The following is a 20,395-nucleotide window of genomic DNA, read 5'->3' as shown; positions in this document are numbered from 1 at the left end:
TGCCAGAACTAAGACCCAGTGCAGGCAAATACGTAAAATAAAATAAAAGTCACATCCTGGCTTAGCCCCACCACACTCCTACATAGCACTGATGACTACTAAAACTATTCCTAAATATGTATGTTTGTGCATATTATGTATTTTTTAATTTGCATATTGTTTGTCTCTCCATTAGAATATCAGCTCCATGAGGACAGGAGTCATGTCTATGACTTTTATTGCCACATCTCTATCATGTTGAAGAGTGTCTGGTATATGCTGATCGCTCAAAAACTGTTTGTTGAATAAATGAATGGAGAGTTCAAGACAATTGCATAAATTACTCTAATAGAAAAAATAAGATTTATGTCATAAATTTAGATGTGAAGTTATAAATGCTGAAGTGGAAGAAATTTTGAAAGAGATTTTTTTAGGTATGTTCTGTGTACTTATTCATTCAGTTCTGTCTGACTCTTCAAGACCTCATGGACTGTAGACTGCCAGGCTCCTCTGTCCATGGGATTCTCCAGGCAAGAATAATGGAGTGGGTACTGCTGCTGCTGCTAAGTCGCTTCAGTCGTGTCCGACTCTGTGCGACCCCATAGACGGCAGCCCACCAGGCTCCTCTGCCCTGGGATTCTCCAAGCAAGAATACTGGAGTGGGTTGCCCTTTCCTCCTCCAATGCATGAAAGTGAAAAGTGAAAGTGAGGTCGCTCAGTTGTGTCTGACTCTGTGCGACCCCATGGACTGTAGCCTAACAGTCTCCTCGGTCCATGGGATCTTCCAGGCAAGAGTATTGGAGTGGGTTGCCATTGCCTTCTCTTGGAGTGGGTACAGGGCTTCTAAAAACATGGTCTGGGAATTCTCAGGAATGCCCAAGACTATCTGGCAATTTGTGAGAGCAGAATTATTTTGGGAATAATCAGTTCAGTTCAGTTCAGTTCAGTCGCTCAGTCATGTCCGACTCTTTGCGACCCCATGAATTGCAGCACGCCAGGCCTCCCTGTCCATCACCAACTCCCGGAGTTCACTCAGACTCATGTCCATTGAGTCAGTGATGCCATCCAGCCATCTCATCCTCTGTTATCCCCTTCTCCTCCTGCCCCCAATCCCTCCCAGCATCACAGTCTTTTCCAATGAGTCAACTCTTCGCATGAGGTGGCCAAAGTACTGGAGTTTCAGCTTTAGCATCATTCCTTCCAAAGAAATCCCAGGGCTAATACTAAGACAGTATTCACTTTTTTTCATTCTCATTCTCTTTCACTGTACTAGTGGAAGGGGACTACTTGATGTGTGATATTTCGACAGATTGAATGCCAAAGCAGACCGGAGAATTTCACTCTCTCTGATTAAGCTAGATATTAAAACAAAAATGTAAAACAATCTGCTAGTCTCACTAATTTTTTTGTTGTTTTGGGAAATACATTTTTCATGAAATGTTATATTAAAATGTTGTGAGCTTATTACTATTGTTTTTAAATAGCTTAATAAATAATTTAATGTTTTTCTCATTTTTAGTTTCTACTAAGATAAGACATTATCTTTTCTAATAAGATAAATAGATGTAACCCACGCTATCATCAGCTCTTTGAGATCATTTAAGAGTATAGAGGGGTCCTGAAAAAACGTCTTTGGAACCACTGCTCTCATCAATAATTTATTTATCATAAAGATTTAAAGCAAATGACTAATATACACCAAAAGAAAGCTGGGATAGCAGACTTAATATCTGATCAGACAGAATCTAAGGCAAAGGAAAAAAAGTACACATGTGTGTAGAAATCTAAGGCAAAGAAATATATATAGATATATATAATGTAAATGAAGGACAGTATATACTAATAAAAAGGAAATTTAAAAAGATATGTTCATAAAACATACAACCCTAATTATATAATCAAAAAATATATCAAGAAATGACTGACAGAATTAGCATAGCTAAATGGATAAAGGACCAATCAACCACTGTAATTACAAATTTTGACAAATTTCAAAAAACTGATAGATGGAGCAGAAAAAATAAGCAGGGATAACAAAGGTATGAGCAACAGAAATAATCATTTTGGACTTTTAGATCTAGATAGATCCATACCCAAGAGAAGAGAAAGAAAAAGAGAAAGTGATGTCACTCAGTCGTGTCCGACTCTTTGCGACCCCAAGGACCGCAGCCTACCAGGCTCCTCCATCCATGGAATTTTCCAAGCAAGAGTACTGGAGTGGGTCGCCATTTCCTTCTCCAGAGGGTCTTTCCGACCCAAGAGAAAGGACCTGGATATTCTTTTGTAGCACACAATGAACATTTCCAAAAACAGACCACATACTAGATAACAAAAAAAAAAACCCAATGCATTTTAGAAGCTCACTATCATGATCTCAGACCATAGTGCAATAAAATTAGAAATTAGTAACAAAAAAGTGGCTTTAAATATCCCATGAATTTTCAAAAAATTAAAATATAAAGTAAGTTGTTAAAGAAAACAATGCATGTCAAAAATTGTTGGACAAAGAATATACATAGAAGGAAATTTATAGTTTAAATTAATCAGAAAATGAGAGATTAAAAATAAACAAATTTAGCATTCAATTTAAGAAGTTAGAAAAAGAATGACAGAAAATATCCTTTTCTCCTGTTTTCAGTCCAAAACAAAGAAGGAGTTCCCTGGTGGTCTGGTAGTTACAACACAGTGTTTTCACTACATGAACCAGGATTCAATCCCTGGTCCAGGAACTAAGATCCCTCAGGCCTTGGGCCCAAAAATAATAATTTTTAAAAAGGAAGAAATTAATTAAACAGAGCACCAAAACCAAATAATCAAATAACAAAGAACAACAGAGAAGAGAAATAAAGCCAAAAGTAACTTTTGTTAAATGTGAATAAGATTGCCCTCTGATGATATTGGTAAAGAGAAAAGGGGAAAAGATACACAGAAAAAAGGAAATAGTCACAGATATAATCATGATTGGCTTTTAGACCATTAGACTTGATGTCTTGAGTTAGAAGCTGACTGACAAATCTGGCTTGGTACACAGACCATCTGGCCACTGCAGTCTTAGGAATGGTGTTGTGGAAATTAGTATCCCCAGGTTCAACTCCCACCTTGACTCCTGACAAAAAGGATGAGTTGAGAAGCCCACCTACTTGATCACTTCAGCCTCAGTCTCCTTACATAGAAGGAGGGGTGGTATGTGAGACTCAGGGAAGGTGTGTATGAAAGCATCATTTAAACTACGGCATCATGATTTCAGGGTTGTTCCTGATACACTAACCAGTGTGTGTGTATGTTAGTCTCTCAATCATGTCCAACTCTTTGTGATCCCAGGCTCCTCTGTCCATGGAATTCTCCAGGTGGGAATACTGGAGTAGGTTGCCATTCCCTTCTTCAAGGGATCTTCCCAATCCAGGGATCAAACTCAGTTCTCCTGCATTGCAGGCAGATTCTTTACCATCTGAGCCACAAGGGAAGCCCCAGAGTTGTTCACTCACCAGAGTTGTTCCAAAAGAAACTATACAGGGCTGACTCCAAAGTGGTTGTGAACACTTACCCTCCCAGGTTGCTCAACCTCATGTGTGTGACACTAGTACATTTACATTAGAAGGGAAGCGAAAAGACACCTGGCACTTAAGCACTTTGCTTCAGTTCCTGACCCCATACCTCTTCCAAGTAGATGTTGAGTGTGTCAATTTCAGATTCAACCTTCTTCACCAGTGGTTGCTGGAGAAGCTGAATAAGAAAGGATGGAAAAAAAGAGAGAGACTGAGAGCCAGAGCCTTTCTTATCCTCTAAGGTCATCTTGCAAAGCTCTGCCATGGTTACAAAAGCAATATACGTTTTCTTAACATGGAAAAACATAAGAAAAAGGAACCAAGACAGTAACTGGCATATCAGTTTGATATAACTAAACATATCAGCCTATTTATGTTCAGTCACTCAGTCATGTATGACTCTTTGCAATCCCATGGACTGCAGCACACCAGGCTTCCCTCTCCTTCACCATCTCCAGGAGCTTTCTCAAACTCATGTCCATCGAGTTGACGATGCCATCCAACCATCTCATCCTCTGTTGCCGTCTTCTCTACCTGCCCTCAATCTCATATACTCAATGTATCTTTGTAGCCCATTTAGAAACTATAATCATGAGTTAGTTGCATGTATAAACCATCATGCCCAACTCACCAGTTTTTAATGATAATTAAAAGCTATGAACATTAGTCTCCCTTCAAAACTAGAAAACAGAAGCAACTTACTAGCTGATTGGTGCCCTCCACAGGACTGAATCCAGAAAGCATCTTGACCTCCACAATAGCCATATTGGAAGAGCTGCGACTCCCCACATAACTGAGGGCAGAAAGAAGCAAACCTGTGTCAGCCCATTGTCTTCCCTCTCAGCACCCTGTGTGTTCACAATACACACACACACACACACACACACACACACACACACACACATACACACACACTCCAGCTCAGTCACCCTATTCTAGATGTCCCCCAACCCCTCTCTGCTCTCCTCACCTGGTTTGGATCGTCAGCACCAAGGATCCAAGTGAAGTATGTTGCTTACACTGAGATCCCGTTGTTTTCACACTAAGACTAAAGGCCTCCACACTTTTCGGAGGGAGGATATTATATCTCAGCACCGTCTAGTTGGAGGAAACAAAAAACAGTTGGAGAAATCAGAGTTGGGGAGAATTTTAAAGATTGTATGGTTTAAATGACTGTCCTTACAAATAAGATAGAGAAGATTTTCTGCTGGAGGTTGAGATACTCTCAGACTCTCCTCCCCAACTCACACTAATCCTGCTGGAGCTCAGCTTTGTCTCTCAGTTGTGCCTGATTCTGCGGCCCCAGGGACTGTCACCCACCAAGCGTCCCTGTCCATGGGATTTTCCAGGCAAGAATACTGAAGTTGGGTGCCATTTCTTTCTTCTAGGGATCTTCCCAACCCAGGGATTGAACCCATGTCTCTTGCATTTCAGGTGGATAGTTTACCACTGAGCCACCTGGGAAGCCCAGAGCTCTGCTTACCTGCGCATAAATACAGCCCTGGCCTGAGGCCTCCAAGGTGTACACCCCAGGGATATGGGGCAACATCTCCTGCTGGAACACCAGACGGTTGGCAGCTTGAACATTGAAGGTGTGCTGGAAATTCTGAGCGGATTTCACTGCCAGGTTGACTTCCTCCGACGGCACGTAGGCAGTGGTGGCATACTTGGCGAGAGCTTGGAGAGCCACCACGGTGTCCTGACAACAATAGGCACGTACTTACTGTTTTGTGAGCCACTGGAAGTAACTTCCAACAACCCTCAAGCCTAGACACCTGATTAGTGTTTGCTAGTTTGAATGATACCTCCTCTAAGACTCGAAGATCCACATTTAGCCATGCTGGGAAAGCTCACATAGAAATCACATCTTACCTGCATAGAAAATCACCATCAAGTTATTATCAGACATCATAGGTTGTCAGGCTTAATTTCATATATTTATACTTAGCAATGAAGCCTAGCTTCAGAACAGGTTATTATTAGGAGTGAGTGGATCATTGTTTAATAGCTGTTTTGCAGTCTCCTTATTTGGGGAGGAAACAGCAGTAGCTTGATAGCCCTAAAAACTGCATGTTCTTCCAAGTTATTTAATTGCATAAAAATCTTCTGTGACACAGGGTATCAGGGGATCCTTGGAAAATCCATCCTTGAAGGACAAGGCTTCTTAGCCATTGTGTGTGTGTGTGTGTGTGTGTGTGTGTTAGTAATTCAGTCATGTCTGACTCTTTGCCACCCCATGGACTCAAGCCCACTAGGCTCCTCTGTCCATGAGATTCTCCAGGCAAGAATACTGGAGTGGGTTGCCATTCCCTTCTTCAGGGGATCTTCACAACCCAGAGACTGAGCCCAGGTCTCCTGCACTGCAGGCAAATTCTTTACCGTCTGAGCCACCTGGGAAGCTCCTTAACCATTATGCCATGTGACAATCTTTTCATCTTCTGGGAATAAGACAGATCCTACTTTGTATATATACAACTTTTCCTAGCTTTCCTTCTAGATTGTAAACTTTTTAAAGACTATGTCTTACCAGATTTCCAATACTTGAAATAGAAGAAGGAGGTACGCCCGTAAAGTCGTGCCTTTATGCTTACAGACCCCATAACTGGCTTTCCAATTTGTGACTATGTAAATTTAGCCATAATTATACATGTCCTCTTTACATGTAAAACATGGATCTTGTGATGTTTCCTACCCTACAAACTAAGACTTAAATACGTATAGTACTATTTATGTGCTCATATGACCTAATTTTATGAATCCTTCTATGTCTTTTTCAAACATGATTTTTCTCCCTTTCTGTAGAATGATTAGTCCCCAGACCTAGAGGGCAAGGGTGATCGTTTTTCCTCTCTCTCCATGTGGGATCCAATCCTACCTGATAAAAGGCACAAGAACAAGCTATTTACCTGAGTGGAAGAGAAGCCCCCATATGCATTTCGCTGTTTGGCCAACCAAGCCACTATGCTGGTGGCCTTGCCTAGCTCCTTTTGAGTCAGGTCCCCTTTGCTAAGCAAGGTCAGTAATACATAGGCCGTGAGTTCCACATCCACAGGCTCAGGCTGAGACCAAGGCCTGGCATCTGAAGTCGGAGCAGGTTTCTGGCTCCAGTGAGTGGACTCTCCTATGGAGAAAAAAGCATGATTAGGAAAGTCTTGGAAGGAAATGACTTTCCTATTTTCACTTTGTAAATGTGTGTGCACCAAGTGTGCCAAGTTGCTTCAGTCATGTCTGACTCTGTGTGACCCTGTGGACTGTGGCCCACCAGACTCCTCTGTCCATGGAATTCTCAAGGCAAGAATATTGTAATGGGTTGCCATTTCCTTTTTGAGGGGCTCTTCCCCACCCAGGGATTGAACCCATGTCTCCTTCACTGGCAGGTGGATTCTTCACTGCTGAGCCACCTGGGAAGCCCCAAATCAGATAAAGTAACAACCAAAAAGTAATCATCAGTCAGAAAAAAATATTTCTCAAATCTTCTGATTTATTGGCCATAATGTATATGCAAGAATTTGTGTCTGTGTGTGCATGTGTGTACACCCACACAGAATTCCCCTGGGTGAAGCTGGGAGCATCAATAAATGCCTCCAGAAATGATAACATATGGGAGAATATGCATAAAAATGCTGAGAAACCACAGAAGAAATGCTAATGAGAGCAAGCAAGTAGATGATGAGGTCAAATCCCATTTCTGTGACAGTCACAACAGTAACTTGAAGATAAAGAACAACAAGTTGAAATGAGGAGTGGAAGCTAGAAGTCTTACTAAATATAAGTTTAGGGATTTCGCTGGTGGTCCAGTTGTTATGAATATGCCTTGCAACACAGGGGACAAAGTTTCGATCCCTGGTCAGGGAACTAAGGTCCCACATGACACAGAGCAACTAAGCCCACATTGCAACTAGAGAGTCCGTGAGCCTCAACGAAAAATCCTGCATACTGCAACTAAGACCTGACACAGCCAAAAAATTAATTTTTAATATAAATATATAAGTTCAGAGATAATAAATACATAGCCCAAAGGAGGTAATCTAAGTGGAAGAACAAAAGAAAACATGTGAGCCTACAATGCAAGGTAATGAGGAAAAGATGATTACATTAAGTTGATATATACCTGAGCAGGTATAACTCCACCCACTGTCTGAGACCCCCGTTCCTGGACTGGAGTTGCTTATACACAGGCCAAATATCTACCCAGAGCCCTGATGAGAGTACAATTCAGCAATGACACTTGTATAAATGAAAGCTGAGATTAAATTTATGCCTGGAAGTATAATTTTAAATAAAGAGCATTAATATTTTATTTACAAGATCTGTTAGAATATCTAATTTTTTTGGGCCATGCCACAGGGCTTTCAGGATCTTAGGGATCTTAGAGTAGTAAAAGTGCTGAGTCTTAGCCACTGGACCAATAGCAAATTCCCAGAATATTGCAAATTATTCTTAAATATATCCGAAGTTTGAGAAGGACCTCGAGAAATCTCTAAGTTCATCTTACCCCATCAGCCTCAGTGGCTTTACACCAAAGAACTGTTAAACTAGGGATTCTCCAATGCCAGTACATTTTCTGACCTGCTTCTACCATCTATTTTCTCTTCATGTTAAAAATATAACATGCTCTTTGAGGACTTTCAGGGGTTTTCCCACAAAACTCTTAGTAGTGATTTTATGACTTAACTTTTACTAAAATGAATCCTAGAAATGAACATGTGCGCGACTACAGAGACTAGGGAAATTTTTCACATCTTTTCACAATTTCAAAAAAACTGGAACTTCCGTGGGAGTCCAGTGGTTGGGACTCAGAGCTTTTTAGACCTGGGTTCACTGTTTTAGACCTGGGTTCGATCCCTGGTCAGGGAACTAAGATCCTGCAAGCCACATATCATGACAAAAAATAAAAAAGACTTCCCTGGCATCCAAGTGGGTTTGATCCCTGGTCTGGGAAGTTCTGCATACTATGCAGTGTGGCAAAAAACAAAGCAAAAGCTAACATGGCCAACATACCTGAGACAATAGCCTGTTGATATAGCTTTTCCAGAAGAATGTTTCTGATGTTCATGTCCCCAGCCAGAGAGAACGTATAAGCAAGGAGGGCCTGTGTGTACAGGTTGGTGGTGGAGGAAACGGAACTCTTGACACACTGCAGCCCCTGACTCACCATTGGGTCCTGAAAAGTAAAGATAAAGAACTGAAATTAGAAGGCATTCCTTTAAAAAGTGGAGGTGATAAGGAAGTCACCATACCCTCCTTTCAGTTTAAAAGGTTCTCGGTTCTGAATTCAGTCACTCAGTCGTGTCTGACTCTTTGCAACCCCATGCACCACAACAAGCCAGGCCTCCCTGTCTATCACCAACTCCCAGAGTCCACCCAAACCCATGTCCATTGAGTCAGTGATGCCATCCAACCATCTCATCCTCTGTCGTCCCCTTCTCCTCCTGCCTTCAATCTTTCCCAGCATCAGGGTCTTTTCAAATGAGTCAGCTCTTCGCTTCAGGTGGCCAAAGTACTGGAGTTTCAGCTTTAGCATCATTCCTTCCAAAGAACACCCAGGACTGATCTCCTTTAGGATGGACTGGTTGGATCTCCTTGCAGTCAAAGGGACTCTCAAGAGTCTTCTCCAACACCACAGTTCAAAAGCATCAATTATTCAGCACTCAGTATTCTTTATAGTCCAACTCTCACATCCATACATGACCACTGGAAAAACCATAGCCTTGACTAAACAGACCTTTATTGACAAAGTAATGTCTCTGCTTTTTAATATGCTGTCTAGGTTGGTCATAACTTTCCTTTCAAGGAGTAAGTGTCTTTTAATTTCATGGCTGCAATCACCATCTGCAGTGATTTTGGAGCCCAGAAAAATAAAGTTAGCCACTGTTTCCCCACCTATTTGCCATGAAGTGATGAGACCGGATGCCATGATCTTTGTTTTCTGAATGTTGAGCTTTAAGCCAACTTTTTCACGCTCCTCTTTCACTTTCATCAAGAGGCTCTTTAGTTCTTCTTCACTTTCTGCCCTAAAGGTGGTGTCATCTGCATATCTGAGGTTATTGATATTTCTCCCAGCAATCTTGATTCCAGCTTATGCTTCCTCCAGCCCAGCATTTCTCATGTGTACTCTGCATATAAGTTAAATAAACAGGGTGACAATATACAGCCTTGACGTACTCCTTTCCCAATTTGGAACCAGTCTGTTGTTGCATGTTCCAAGCAAAAGTTCTAACTGTTGCTTCCTGACCTGTATACAGGTTTCTCAAGAGGCAGGTCAGGTGGTCTGGTATTCCCATTTCTTGCAGAATTTTCCACAGTTTATTGTGATCCACACAGTCAAAGGCTTCGGCGTAATTAATAAAGCAGAAATAGATGTTTTTCTGGAACTCTCTTGCTTTTTCAATGGTCCAGTGGATGTTGGCAATTTGATCTCTGGTGCCTCTGCTTTTTCTAAAACCAGCTTGAACATCTGGAAGTTCACAGTTCATGTATTGCTGAAGCCTGGCTTGGAGAATTTTAAGCATCACTTTACTAGTGTGTGAGATGAGTGCAATTGTGCAGTAGTTTGAGCATTCTTTGGCATTGCCTTTCTTTGGGATTGGAATGAAAACTGAGCTTTTCCAGTCCCTTGGCCACTGCTCAGTTTTCCAAATTTGCTGGCATATTGAATGCAGCACTTTCACAGCATCATCTTTCAGGATTCGAAATAGCTCAACTGGAATTCCATCACCTCCACTAGCTTTTTGTTCGTAGTGATGCTTCCTAAGTCGCACTTGACTTCACATTCCAGGATGTCTAGTTCTAGGTGAGTGATCACACCATCGTGATTATCTGGGTCATGAAGATCTTTTTTGTATAGTTCTTCTGTGTATTCTTGCCACCTCTTCTTAATATCTTCTGCTTCTGTTAGGTCCCTATCATTTCTGTCCTTTATTGGCTGGAGAGGGACAAAACTAGGTAACTTTCTCTAGAAATAGGCATGATCCGGAGAGTGTCAAGGGGAGGAGCTAGAGAAACTCACATCTGTGGTCTTGCCCATCTCCAACAATGCAGCCGTGATGTAGGCAGTCAAGGAGACCTCATCATCAACTCCACCCTGGAAGGAGACAGGGAGACAGGAAGTCAAGGCTGCAGCCAGCATGTGCAAGAATTGTGTGCAAACTACAAACTACAAAAAGGTGTCCCCTCTGAACAGATGAATTAGCACATGCAGGGAACGGACATGTGGACACAGGGGCGGGGGAAGGGTGGGATGAATTGGGAGAGTAGCGTTGACATATAATACACTAGTTTGTGTAAAATACATAGCTAGTGGGAAGCTGCTGTATAGCACAGGGAGCTCAGCTCAGTGCTCTGTGATGACCTAAAGGAGTGAGATGGGGGTGGGAGGGTGGGAGGGAGGTAGAAGGAAGGCTCAAGAGGGAGGGGGACTTATATACTCATGTACCTAATTCCCACTGTTGTATAGCAAAAGCTAACACAACATTGTAAAGCAATTATCTTCCAATTAAAACAAAATTATTTATTTATTATTATTTTTTACCTGAAGGATAATTGCTTAACAATATTGTGTTTCTGCCATACATCAACATTAATCAGTCATAGGTATACATATGTTCCCTCCCTGTTGAACCTCTGTCCCACCTCCCATCCCATTCCACTCCTCAATTTTTGAATTAAGAAAATAAAAAGTGCTCCTTTCCACAGGCTGACTCGACCTCAAGACTCCAGGACAGACAGTGGGTGGGGGCGGGGAGGAGGACTGGAGGGACTTCAGTGACGCACAGCCTCCAACAGTGACCTTCAAGTAACCTTCAAGAAGTAACATGAGGTCTTCAGCTCTGAGTGGGTATTTAGGAAACCCAAGAGAAGGGGTTACGAAGCATAACAGATTTTTTTTTTTTTAAAGAAGGAAGCAGGGGATACGAAGAATCTGAGAATTTCTTATTCTCAGGTTTTTACTGAATCTGAGCCTCCCCAGATGAATGTTCCCCTCAAGTGGCACAAAGCCCAGCCTCTTTTCCAGGAGACATTGGGTGACACTCGTCCTTGATTAATGACGTTCACAGAAGAATATTAGTCTTTTCTTTAAAAAAAAAATATAATCTAAATTATGATCTTTGTTCAATAGATAAAAGAACAAACACTTAAAAAGGTGAAATAGTTTGTTCAAGAATACACAGCCAATATAAGCTGAAGGGCTGGGATTTGAGCCCAAGGAGTTTAAGTCCAGAGCTCCCACTAAGGACCAAACCACCAAACTTGACAAGACAAATGATGTGTTTCTTGATGGACTGGCCAGCTCTGGTAAGACAGGAGGAGGAAAAACCTCTAGAATCTTGTTCTAGTCACATCCAGGCTTGTACTATACATATGGGGGACACTGCAAGGACCTTGCATAAGGAATACTAATGAATCATACACAGATTTTGTTTTCAACACTCAAGATTTTTAATCCAGGGCCTGGAATAGCAATAATGATCTCTCCAGGAAAGTTGGTTCAGTCTTTCTTTCACTGGGTCTGTTCTGAATTGAACAAGAGCTACTCACACCCCAGCACCTCACCCTGTGTTGGGAGGCATTGCAGTGAATGGAGGCAAGCAATGCCCCTGGAGTCCAACTGCTGGGGTTCAAATGACAGTCCTGCACCCACAAAAAATCACCTCGGGCACTTTACTTAACCCCTGCACCTAGTTTCTTCATCTGTAAAATGGAATTAAAAATGGTACCAGGACTTGTGTGTGCGTGCTCAGTTGCTTCAGTCATGTCCAACACTTTGTGACTCTATGGACTATGCCCTGCCAGATTCCTCTATCCATGAGATTCTCTAGACACAAATACTAGAGTGGGTTGCCATGCTCTCCAGGGGAATCTTCCCGACCCAGGAATCAAACTCACATCTCCTGCGTCACAGGTGGATTCTTTACCCACTGAGCCACCTGGGAAGCCCCATGCTAGGACTTAGCATATTGATTTGTTGTAAACATTAAATGGGCTTCCCAGGTGGCTCAGTGGTAAAGAATCTGCCTGCCAAAACAGGAGATGCAAGAGACACGGGTTCGATCCCTGGGTCAGAAAGATCCCCCAGAAAAGGAAATGGCAACCCATGGGAAATCCCATGGATAGAGGAGCCTGGCAGGGTTGCAGTCCATGGGGTCATAAAGAGTCATAAACGACTAAGCAACTAAACAACAACAAACATTAAACATCAAATAAACGGAGTACATAGTGCCTGGCAGAGAGTAGACCCCCTTACAATAAACACTGGGCTGGGGACTTCCCTGGTGGATTAAGACTCTGTCTTCCAATGCAGTGGACGTGAGTTTGATCCCTGGTTGGGTAACTAAGATCCCACATACCTTGGGGCAACAGCCTGTGCGGCAGCAAAAATCCAGCCCAGCCAAAATAAACAAACAATTACTTTTTTTTAATAGCAAAATTATTAAAAAAAAAAAAAAAAAAAAAAAAAGGCACTGGGCTGCCTAGGAATCGCCACCAGAGCAAATGGCTTTGCTTCATACTTAGGGAGTTTGTAAAATGCTCAGAGACCTTCCAGTCCAGTGGTCCTCAAACTTTACCAAGTGTTTGAATCACCCAGAGGGCTACGTTAAAATACAAATGCTGGCCCACATCCCCCAGAGTTCCTGTGACTAGGTCTGGGGTGAGAGCTGGAATTAGCATTTCAAACAAGTTCTCAGGTGGTGCTGGTACTGCTGAACCTGGGGACTGCACTTTGAGAACCATATCCTAGTACATACTCTCATTTTACAGATATGGAAGCTCAGGCTCAGACTGGCTAAGAATATTGACCAAGGTCACCCCTTAGCCAGGCCAGAGACCTAAAGAACCAAACCCCGGGCCAGCGCTGTCTTGATTCTGTGCAATCAGAGGTCAAGTTCTTCTCAGGGACTCCAGGCCCCTGGGCAGGGCCGCACCTTCATAGCTGTGTGAAGGAGCTTTCCCACGTTGTCGTAGCAGCCACTGGAGAGCTGGTTTCCTGCCATCCACTCAAGAGCATCCTGGATGTTCTTGTCGTCAATGAAGATGAATTGCCGAGCCTGGCCAAAGCATTTGGTGACAAAGGCTGTCAGCCTGTATGGGTAAAGAGGGAAATGCACATTAAGGCAGATTTCTAGGTGAGGGTTCAATGTGTTAAGTCGATTCAGTCGTATCCGACTCTTTGCCACCCCATGGACTATAGCCCACCAGGCTCCACTGTCCATGGGATTCTCCAGGCAAGAATACTAGAGTGGGTTGCCATTTCCTCCTCCAGGGTGTGTGACAGTTCTACAGCTTGTTCTGGTGTGTGGTTCCAGAAGAGGAGTTGAAGAAACATAATGCCATAGTAAGCCTGGAAAAGGGAGGCCTTACTTGGCCTTCGTGGGGACAAAAACTGGTAGGTTCAAGGTGAGGGAGAAGGGTAAGGGGTTTGACCATACATGAAGCTGAAATAAATAGTATTAAAGTGATAGAGGAGGGCTTCCCTGGTGGCACAGCAGATAAGAATCCACTTGCCAATGCAGGGGACAGGGGTTCCATCCCTGGTCCAGGAAGATTCCTCATGCCACAGTGCAACTAAGGCCCATGTACCACAGCTGCTGAGTCCACACCTAGAGCCTGTGCTTCACAAGAGAAACCCACACACCACAACAAGAGAAACCCCACACACCAAAACTAGAGAATGCCCACAGAGCAACAGAAACCCAACATGGCCATAAATAAAAAAATAAAATTTATTTTTAAAATATGTTTAAGTGGTAAAGGATAGAAAGCAAGAATGGGGTGCAGCGGAGGATAGAGGAATAATTCCAAAGGGTTCTGGAATTATGCTCTGGGGAGCAGAACTCACTGGGAATTGGGCAACATTACCATGTGTTTCCATTTCCATCTTGCTCCCCAAAGGCGCTGTAGGAGCCATTACTGTGTTTGTACATCAGTTCCCTCTGGTACCCTGGGAAGCCAGATGTGGTTTTAGAGGAGAGCGATAACTTCAAAAAACACTCCCATGGCTTGCAAGGATAAGGGACACTTCAGATACCAAAATTCCCTGTGTCTTAATAACCCAACCATAGGCCCCAAAGCAAGTGTTCAAGAAGAAAGGGTGAGCCAGCTCACCCAGCTTCAGGAAGCCCACTGCTCGGGACCAGATTTCCTCCGTCAGCAGCTCTGTCTTCTCCAGGTACTGCAGGACGTAAATGATAGGTGCGAAAAAGACCATGTTCTGCTCCCCACAGCCACTTGGCATCTGCACCAAGTTGTCCAGGTTCTGCAGGGCTGTGCCCATGATGTCTCCTGGGGTCCAAAAGGAAAGAGAGAGAAGATGGTGGGAGAAGCAGGGATCCTGAAGAGTTATCATTCAATGAATACATGTGTGCCAAGTTGCTTCAGTCATGTCTGACTCTTTGAGAACCCATGGACTGTAGCCCACCAGGCTCCTCTGTTCATGGGATTTTCCAGGCAAGAATACTGGAGTGGGTTGCCATGTCCTCTTCTAGGGGATCTTCTCTACCCAAGGATGGAACCCACATCTCTTATGTCTCCAGCATTGGCAGGTGGGTTCTTTATCACTAGCACCACTTGAGAAGCCCTCTAAAGAACACATATTACTTACCATTTTGTGAGTCATTACTCTGTGACTCCAGGGACAACAGTCTCCACCTCGAAGAGCCCATAGTCAGTGGGGCAAGCAATTACAATACACTGCAATTCTTTTGTTTTGGCTTTTTTTTCTTCTTTCTTTTTTTTGGCTATGCTTTGGTTGTGGCATGTGGGCTTAGTTGCCCAGAGACATGTGGGATTTTAGTTCTCTGACCAGGGATTGAACCCACATTCCCTGACAGCTCAGTTGGTAAAGAATCTGTCTGCAATGCAGGAGACCCTGGTTCGATTCCTGGGTCAGGAAGATCCCCTGGAGAAGGGAGAGGCTACCCACTGCAGTATTCTTGGGCTTTCCTTGTGGCTCAGCTGGTAAAGAATCTGCCTACAATGCAGGAGACCTGGGTTCCATCCCTGGTTTGGGAAGATACCCTGGAGAAGGGAAAGGCTATCCAATCTAGGATTCTGGTAGAATCCTTTCACATTTCACATTTCACTTTCACATTTCACTTTCCCTGCACTGAAGGTGGATTCTTACCCACTGGATCACCAGGGAAGTCCCACAATTTTTTTTTTTAATATATTAATATTTACTCATTTATTTGTCTGCTCTGGGTCTCAGTTGCAGCATTCAGGATCTTTAGTTGCAGCATGTGGGATCTAGTTCCCTGACCAGGGATCAAACTTGGGCCCCCTATATTAGGAGCTCTGAGTCTTGGCTGCTGGACCACCTGGCAAGTCCCTACATCACTATTCTAACTTATTATAAGCAATTATAACATAGTACTATAACATTAGGTATGTGCAAGGTACTAGAGTACACAGACAGATACATAGGCCACCTGAAGGAGTGCAAGGCTTTAAAACGCTGATGAGGGATGTACCAAAACCTGCAATTCTTAGTCTCAGTCTCTAAGTGCCTCCACTGCATATAACTACATCACCCTTCGAATCACCACGTCTCACTCAGACACACACATCCTCCTGGCACGCTTTTCCACGTTAAATTTCCCAACCCTTCCATAGACTTCACAACCCAGGAAGCCTGATGTAAGTGATTCATGAACATCTTCATTTCAGTCATTGAGCTCAATTTGAATGTATAAATATGTCCTGAATGCCAACTGCAAGAACTGCTCCAAGAACAAAAATGAAAAAGACATGGCCTTTGGGACTTCCCTGGTGGTCCAGTGGTTAAGAATCTGCCTGCCATTGAAACATATACATTACCATATGTAAAATAGAGAGCTAGTGGGAAGTTGATGTATAACACAGGGAGCTCAAGCAGGTGCTCTGACAATCTAGAGCGGTAGGATGGGGTAGGGGATGGGAGGGAGATTCAAGAAGGAGGGGACATATGCCTAGTTTTGACTGATTGACATTTTGTATGGCAGAAACCAACACAATGTTGTAAAGCAATTATCCTCCACCTTCCAATGTGGGGAATCGATCCCCCTGATATGGGAAGATTCCACATGCCACGGGGCAGCTAAGACCATGCACCACAACTACCGAAGCCCGGGCACCCTAGAGCCTGTGCGCCGCAACAGGAGAATCCACCAGACTGAGAAGCCTGTGCACCACACCTAGAGAGTAAGAGAAAGCTCGTGCAGGAACGAGGATCCAGGGCAGCCAAATAATAAAAATATTTAAGTAAATAAATAGACAGGACCCTTAACCTCAAGGAGTCCTCAATGCAGTGTGGAAGACACAAAAAGATAGTGAGTTATAATTCAGGATGGTGAGTGCTATACTAGAATCAAATGCAGAAAAAATGGACATTTTAACCTGGAAGGGATCTGGGTAGGGGATAAGAGTAAAGAAAGAATAACACATATAGCCTTCTACTATGTGCTAGATACTGTGCTGGGAACTTGATATTATATTATATTTAATCTTTACACCAATCCTGAGAGGTAGGTTATTATCCCTGTCTTATAGAAGGGAAAAGAGGGACCAAAATCATTCACTAACTTATCCAAAGTCACATGGCTATTAAATGGCATAACTGAGATCCTAAACCAGTTTGATACAATTTTACAATTTTCAAGCTCATGTTTTCCTACTTGCTCCCTCTTCTTGCCCAAAGAAGTGGCATACCCTTTTAAACATGGTTGAATCTTTCCAAAATTATATTCAAATGGATAAAGTTCTTATTCTTAAATTGTTACCACAAATATTTTGTCTCCCTTCTACTCAATTTATAGACCTAAACCTAAATACATATAAAACTTAATGAGTTTTAACTTCCTCTTCCCAGTCTCTTTTCTGTTTTTTGTCTTTGTTTCTCTATTTTTTGGGTCCTGGCTTACTGCATGTGGGATCTTAGTTCCCTGGCCAGGGATCAAATCCAGGCCCCCTGCAGTGGATGCATGCTGTCTTAACCACTGGACCACTGGGAAAGTCCCTCATTCCTATTTTTAACTGGGTATATGTCTATATAATCCCATCCGTACTGCATAGGCTGTATGTGCTCAGTTTGTAAAATAAGCTCTTCTTCCTTTGTCTCTTGTAGTCTACCACACCTTCCTTCAGGTAGGTCCATAGGCTTCAACTCACACCACACCTTGATAGCTGCTGGCCCCACTTTTTCCTTTTTGAGCCAAGAATCTCTGGTTGCTTACCCAGAACAGTGACATAAGCCTTGGCTGAATCAGGAACAACATCCACAGGGACCTCCAGGGAGATAGATTCTGAAGCCACTTTTCCTGTGAGGGGCAGAGAAAGGGTAAAACACTAGAAAGGTGGAAGTAGTGGGGCTTCTCGAGCCCAAACCATAGAAAAACTTGCCATCACCCAGGGTTTTCTGTAACCACTGCTTTCTGTGGGTTGGAGGTAGATTTTTTTATTACTATTCATAGCGGTCTTTGCTAAAAATAAATTCCAGCCAGCACCATAATGTGCTGTACGATTTCTCTTCTTTTCCTGCCTCTCTGCTAGTTGGCTCCCTTGGGAAGGGCACCCCTAGACTCTCCTATTTTTTTCTTGTCCTGTAGATTCCTCCTTTTGCCTAAGAAAATCTGTTGCTAAGGGAATTCTCACATCAACCCCTCTCTGTGTTCACCCACCTTTTGGGCACAGCAGTGAGCTGTGTGTCTTCTCCACAAGGACTCCTTCCGGCTGACAGGAAAAGAAACAAGGATGGGTGAGAATAACTAGATGAGTATCAGGGCAGGTGGCCCTGGAGGGATAAGAAAGGGAAGGGAAATGGGAAAAAGAGGCCCTGCTTGTGCCCCAAGGGCTTCGCTCACAACTGGAGAGAACAGAGCTTCTCTTTGACATTCAGAAGGACTCCTTTTCAACCCAGGGAGGGGCCTCTCAGTAAGATTCTTTCTGGGCTAGAGCTAAAGACAAGTTTGGGACACTTCTAGGAGACAGGACAGGCAATGGAATTTATAGTGATGCGACCCAGCTAATGCTGACCTAGGGATTTTCATAGGAGAAACTAACATTCATTGAGTGTCTCCAAAGTATCAAGTATCAGAGGAGTGGTAGGGAGGAGTAGGAGGGAGGGGATATATGTATACATACAGCTGATTCATGTTGCTGTACAGCAGAAACTAACACAACATTGTAAAGCAATTATACTCCAATTTTTTTTAAAAAGATAACATTCCTTCTTAATCTTATAAGGGGTCACATGACCCACTATGATGACCCTTATATCCAGATTATGTAAATTGTCAATAATGTATCATTTGATATACAGTCTTCTGTCTCAAAGAAAACTCATGCAACTGTGCCTTGACTTCCAAAGTGCGGGACAGTTCTCAGGGCTTTCTGAGAAGCTTTTCCCAGGGTATAATCCTCAAATCTGGCTTGAATAAAATTTTCCATTTCTTTCTTAAAAAAAAAAAAAAGTACAGGTACTATATTAGACACTTTCATAGGCCATCGGTACGGGTTTATCAAGCTTTTAAGAGCAGAAATGGCTCAGGGAAGGATAAAGGTAAGCTACCTGATGGCAGCTGGACTTAGAATGCTGCAACAGATTCACTGATGTGGTCGGACACATGCTGAACATCCCTGGCTTGGTAGCTGCCTTTGCCTCTGAAGCTAGACCTGCAGAAAACTCACCTTGACCAGAACTGGTTTGATGAGTGTGTCACTCCCACCCGTTAGGGGAACAAATGCCTTCTGGCCCCCACAGAGTTCATTGCTGTTCAGAATCTTTGTGCTGATAGTGAAGTTTACATGACCTGAGAAGAAAGAGGGAGAAAGGAAGATATTGGCCCCATTGGCACAGGTACCAATGAGGTCTCTTCCCCACTAGACTGTTGCTTCTTAAACTTGATACATGCAAGTCACCTGCGGCTCTGGTTTGTTACAATAAGAGCTCTGCATCAGTGGATCTGGGGTGTGGCCCACAGTCTGCAGTTCCAACAAGATTCCAGGAGTCACTGATGCTGGTCTAGTGTGTTAGGCGGCCTCTAAGGGGCCTGACAAACCCTGCATCCTGATATTTACACTGCTCTGTCATCTTCTCCCCTTGCTTGTGGGCTGGATTTAGTGATTCACTTCAAAAGAAGAGGATAGAGCAGAAGCAGTGAGATGTCACTTCTGAGATTGGTTATAAAAAGACTGCAGGGACTTCCTTGGTGATCCAGAGACTGTAAATCCACCTCCCAGTGCAGGAGACATGGGTTCGATCCCTGGTTGGAGAATTCAGTTCCCACATGCTGCAGAGCAACTTAGTCCGCAAGCTGCAATGAAGATCCAGCACAGCCAAAAAAAGACATGTAACTCTGTCTTGGGTTCCCTTTTCCCCTTGAGACACTCACTGTGGACGAAGCCAGTTGTCATGTCAGGAGGCAGTCTAGTGGGAAAAGCTATGGGTTAGGAAACAGAGGGAGCCCATCAACCAACACCAGAGGCCAAGAACTTCAGCCTTCAGTCTAACAGCCCATGAGGATCAGAGGCTCTGGAATGACTGTAGACGCAAGTTCTCTCCTGGGCAAATCTTTGGAGGAGAACACAGCCCTGGCTGAACTTCTTGAGAGGCCTTGGGCAAGAGGCACTCAGCTAAACCATACCAATCACTGACCTACAGAAACTGTGATAATAAACGTTCTTTAAGGCTGCTAAATTTTAGAGTAATTTGTTAAGCAGCAGTAGATCACTAACTCACCCAAAGATGACAATTTGAGTTGCAAGGATTTAATCTGAGAGCAAATTACATCTGAAAGGATTATTGTGATGATTGTGTGTGTGTGTGTGCCCTCATGTGCACGTGACCAGTCAACTCTTTGGGATCCCATGGACTATATAGCCCACCAGGCTCCTCTGTC

General features: G+C 43.3%; 1 protein-coding gene across 1 annotated transcript in view; it reads right to left on the bottom strand.

The window, feature by feature from the left end:
- Positions 1–20,395, bottom strand: part of A2ML1 (alpha-2-macroglobulin like 1) — a 48,665-nt gene that overhangs the window by 2,497 nt on the left and 25,773 nt on the right. The window contains exons 21-33 of the mRNA XM_055570152.1: positions 19,185–19,306; positions 18,176–18,227; positions 17,732–17,815; positions 14,628–14,804; positions 14,382–14,463; positions 13,448–13,604; positions 10,534–10,608; positions 8,526–8,688; positions 6,431–6,645; positions 5,008–5,223; positions 4,495–4,622; positions 4,227–4,317; positions 3,634–3,702 (exon numbers count right to left, since the gene is read on the bottom strand). Coding sequence (XP_055426127.1) covers positions 3,634–3,702; positions 4,227–4,317; positions 4,495–4,622; positions 5,008–5,223; positions 6,431–6,645; positions 8,526–8,688; positions 10,534–10,608; positions 13,448–13,604; positions 14,382–14,463; positions 14,628–14,804; positions 17,732–17,815; positions 18,176–18,227; positions 19,185–19,306 — 1,631 coding nt within the window. The remainder of the gene's footprint in view (positions 1–3,633; positions 3,703–4,226; positions 4,318–4,494; positions 4,623–5,007; positions 5,224–6,430; positions 6,646–8,525; positions 8,689–10,533; positions 10,609–13,447; positions 13,605–14,381; positions 14,464–14,627; positions 14,805–17,731; positions 17,816–18,175; positions 18,228–19,184; positions 19,307–20,395) is intronic.

Source organism: Bubalus kerabau, chromosome 1 (assembly GCF_029407905.1).
Source record: "Bubalus kerabau isolate K-KA32 ecotype Philippines breed swamp buffalo chromosome 1, PCC_UOA_SB_1v2, whole genome shotgun sequence".
In the NCBI taxonomy this organism is placed as follows: domain Eukaryota; kingdom Metazoa; phylum Chordata; class Mammalia; order Artiodactyla; family Bovidae; genus Bubalus; species Bubalus kerabau.
Note: the sequence above shows the minus strand (reverse complement) of the source record. Positions and strands in the feature narration are given on the sequence as shown.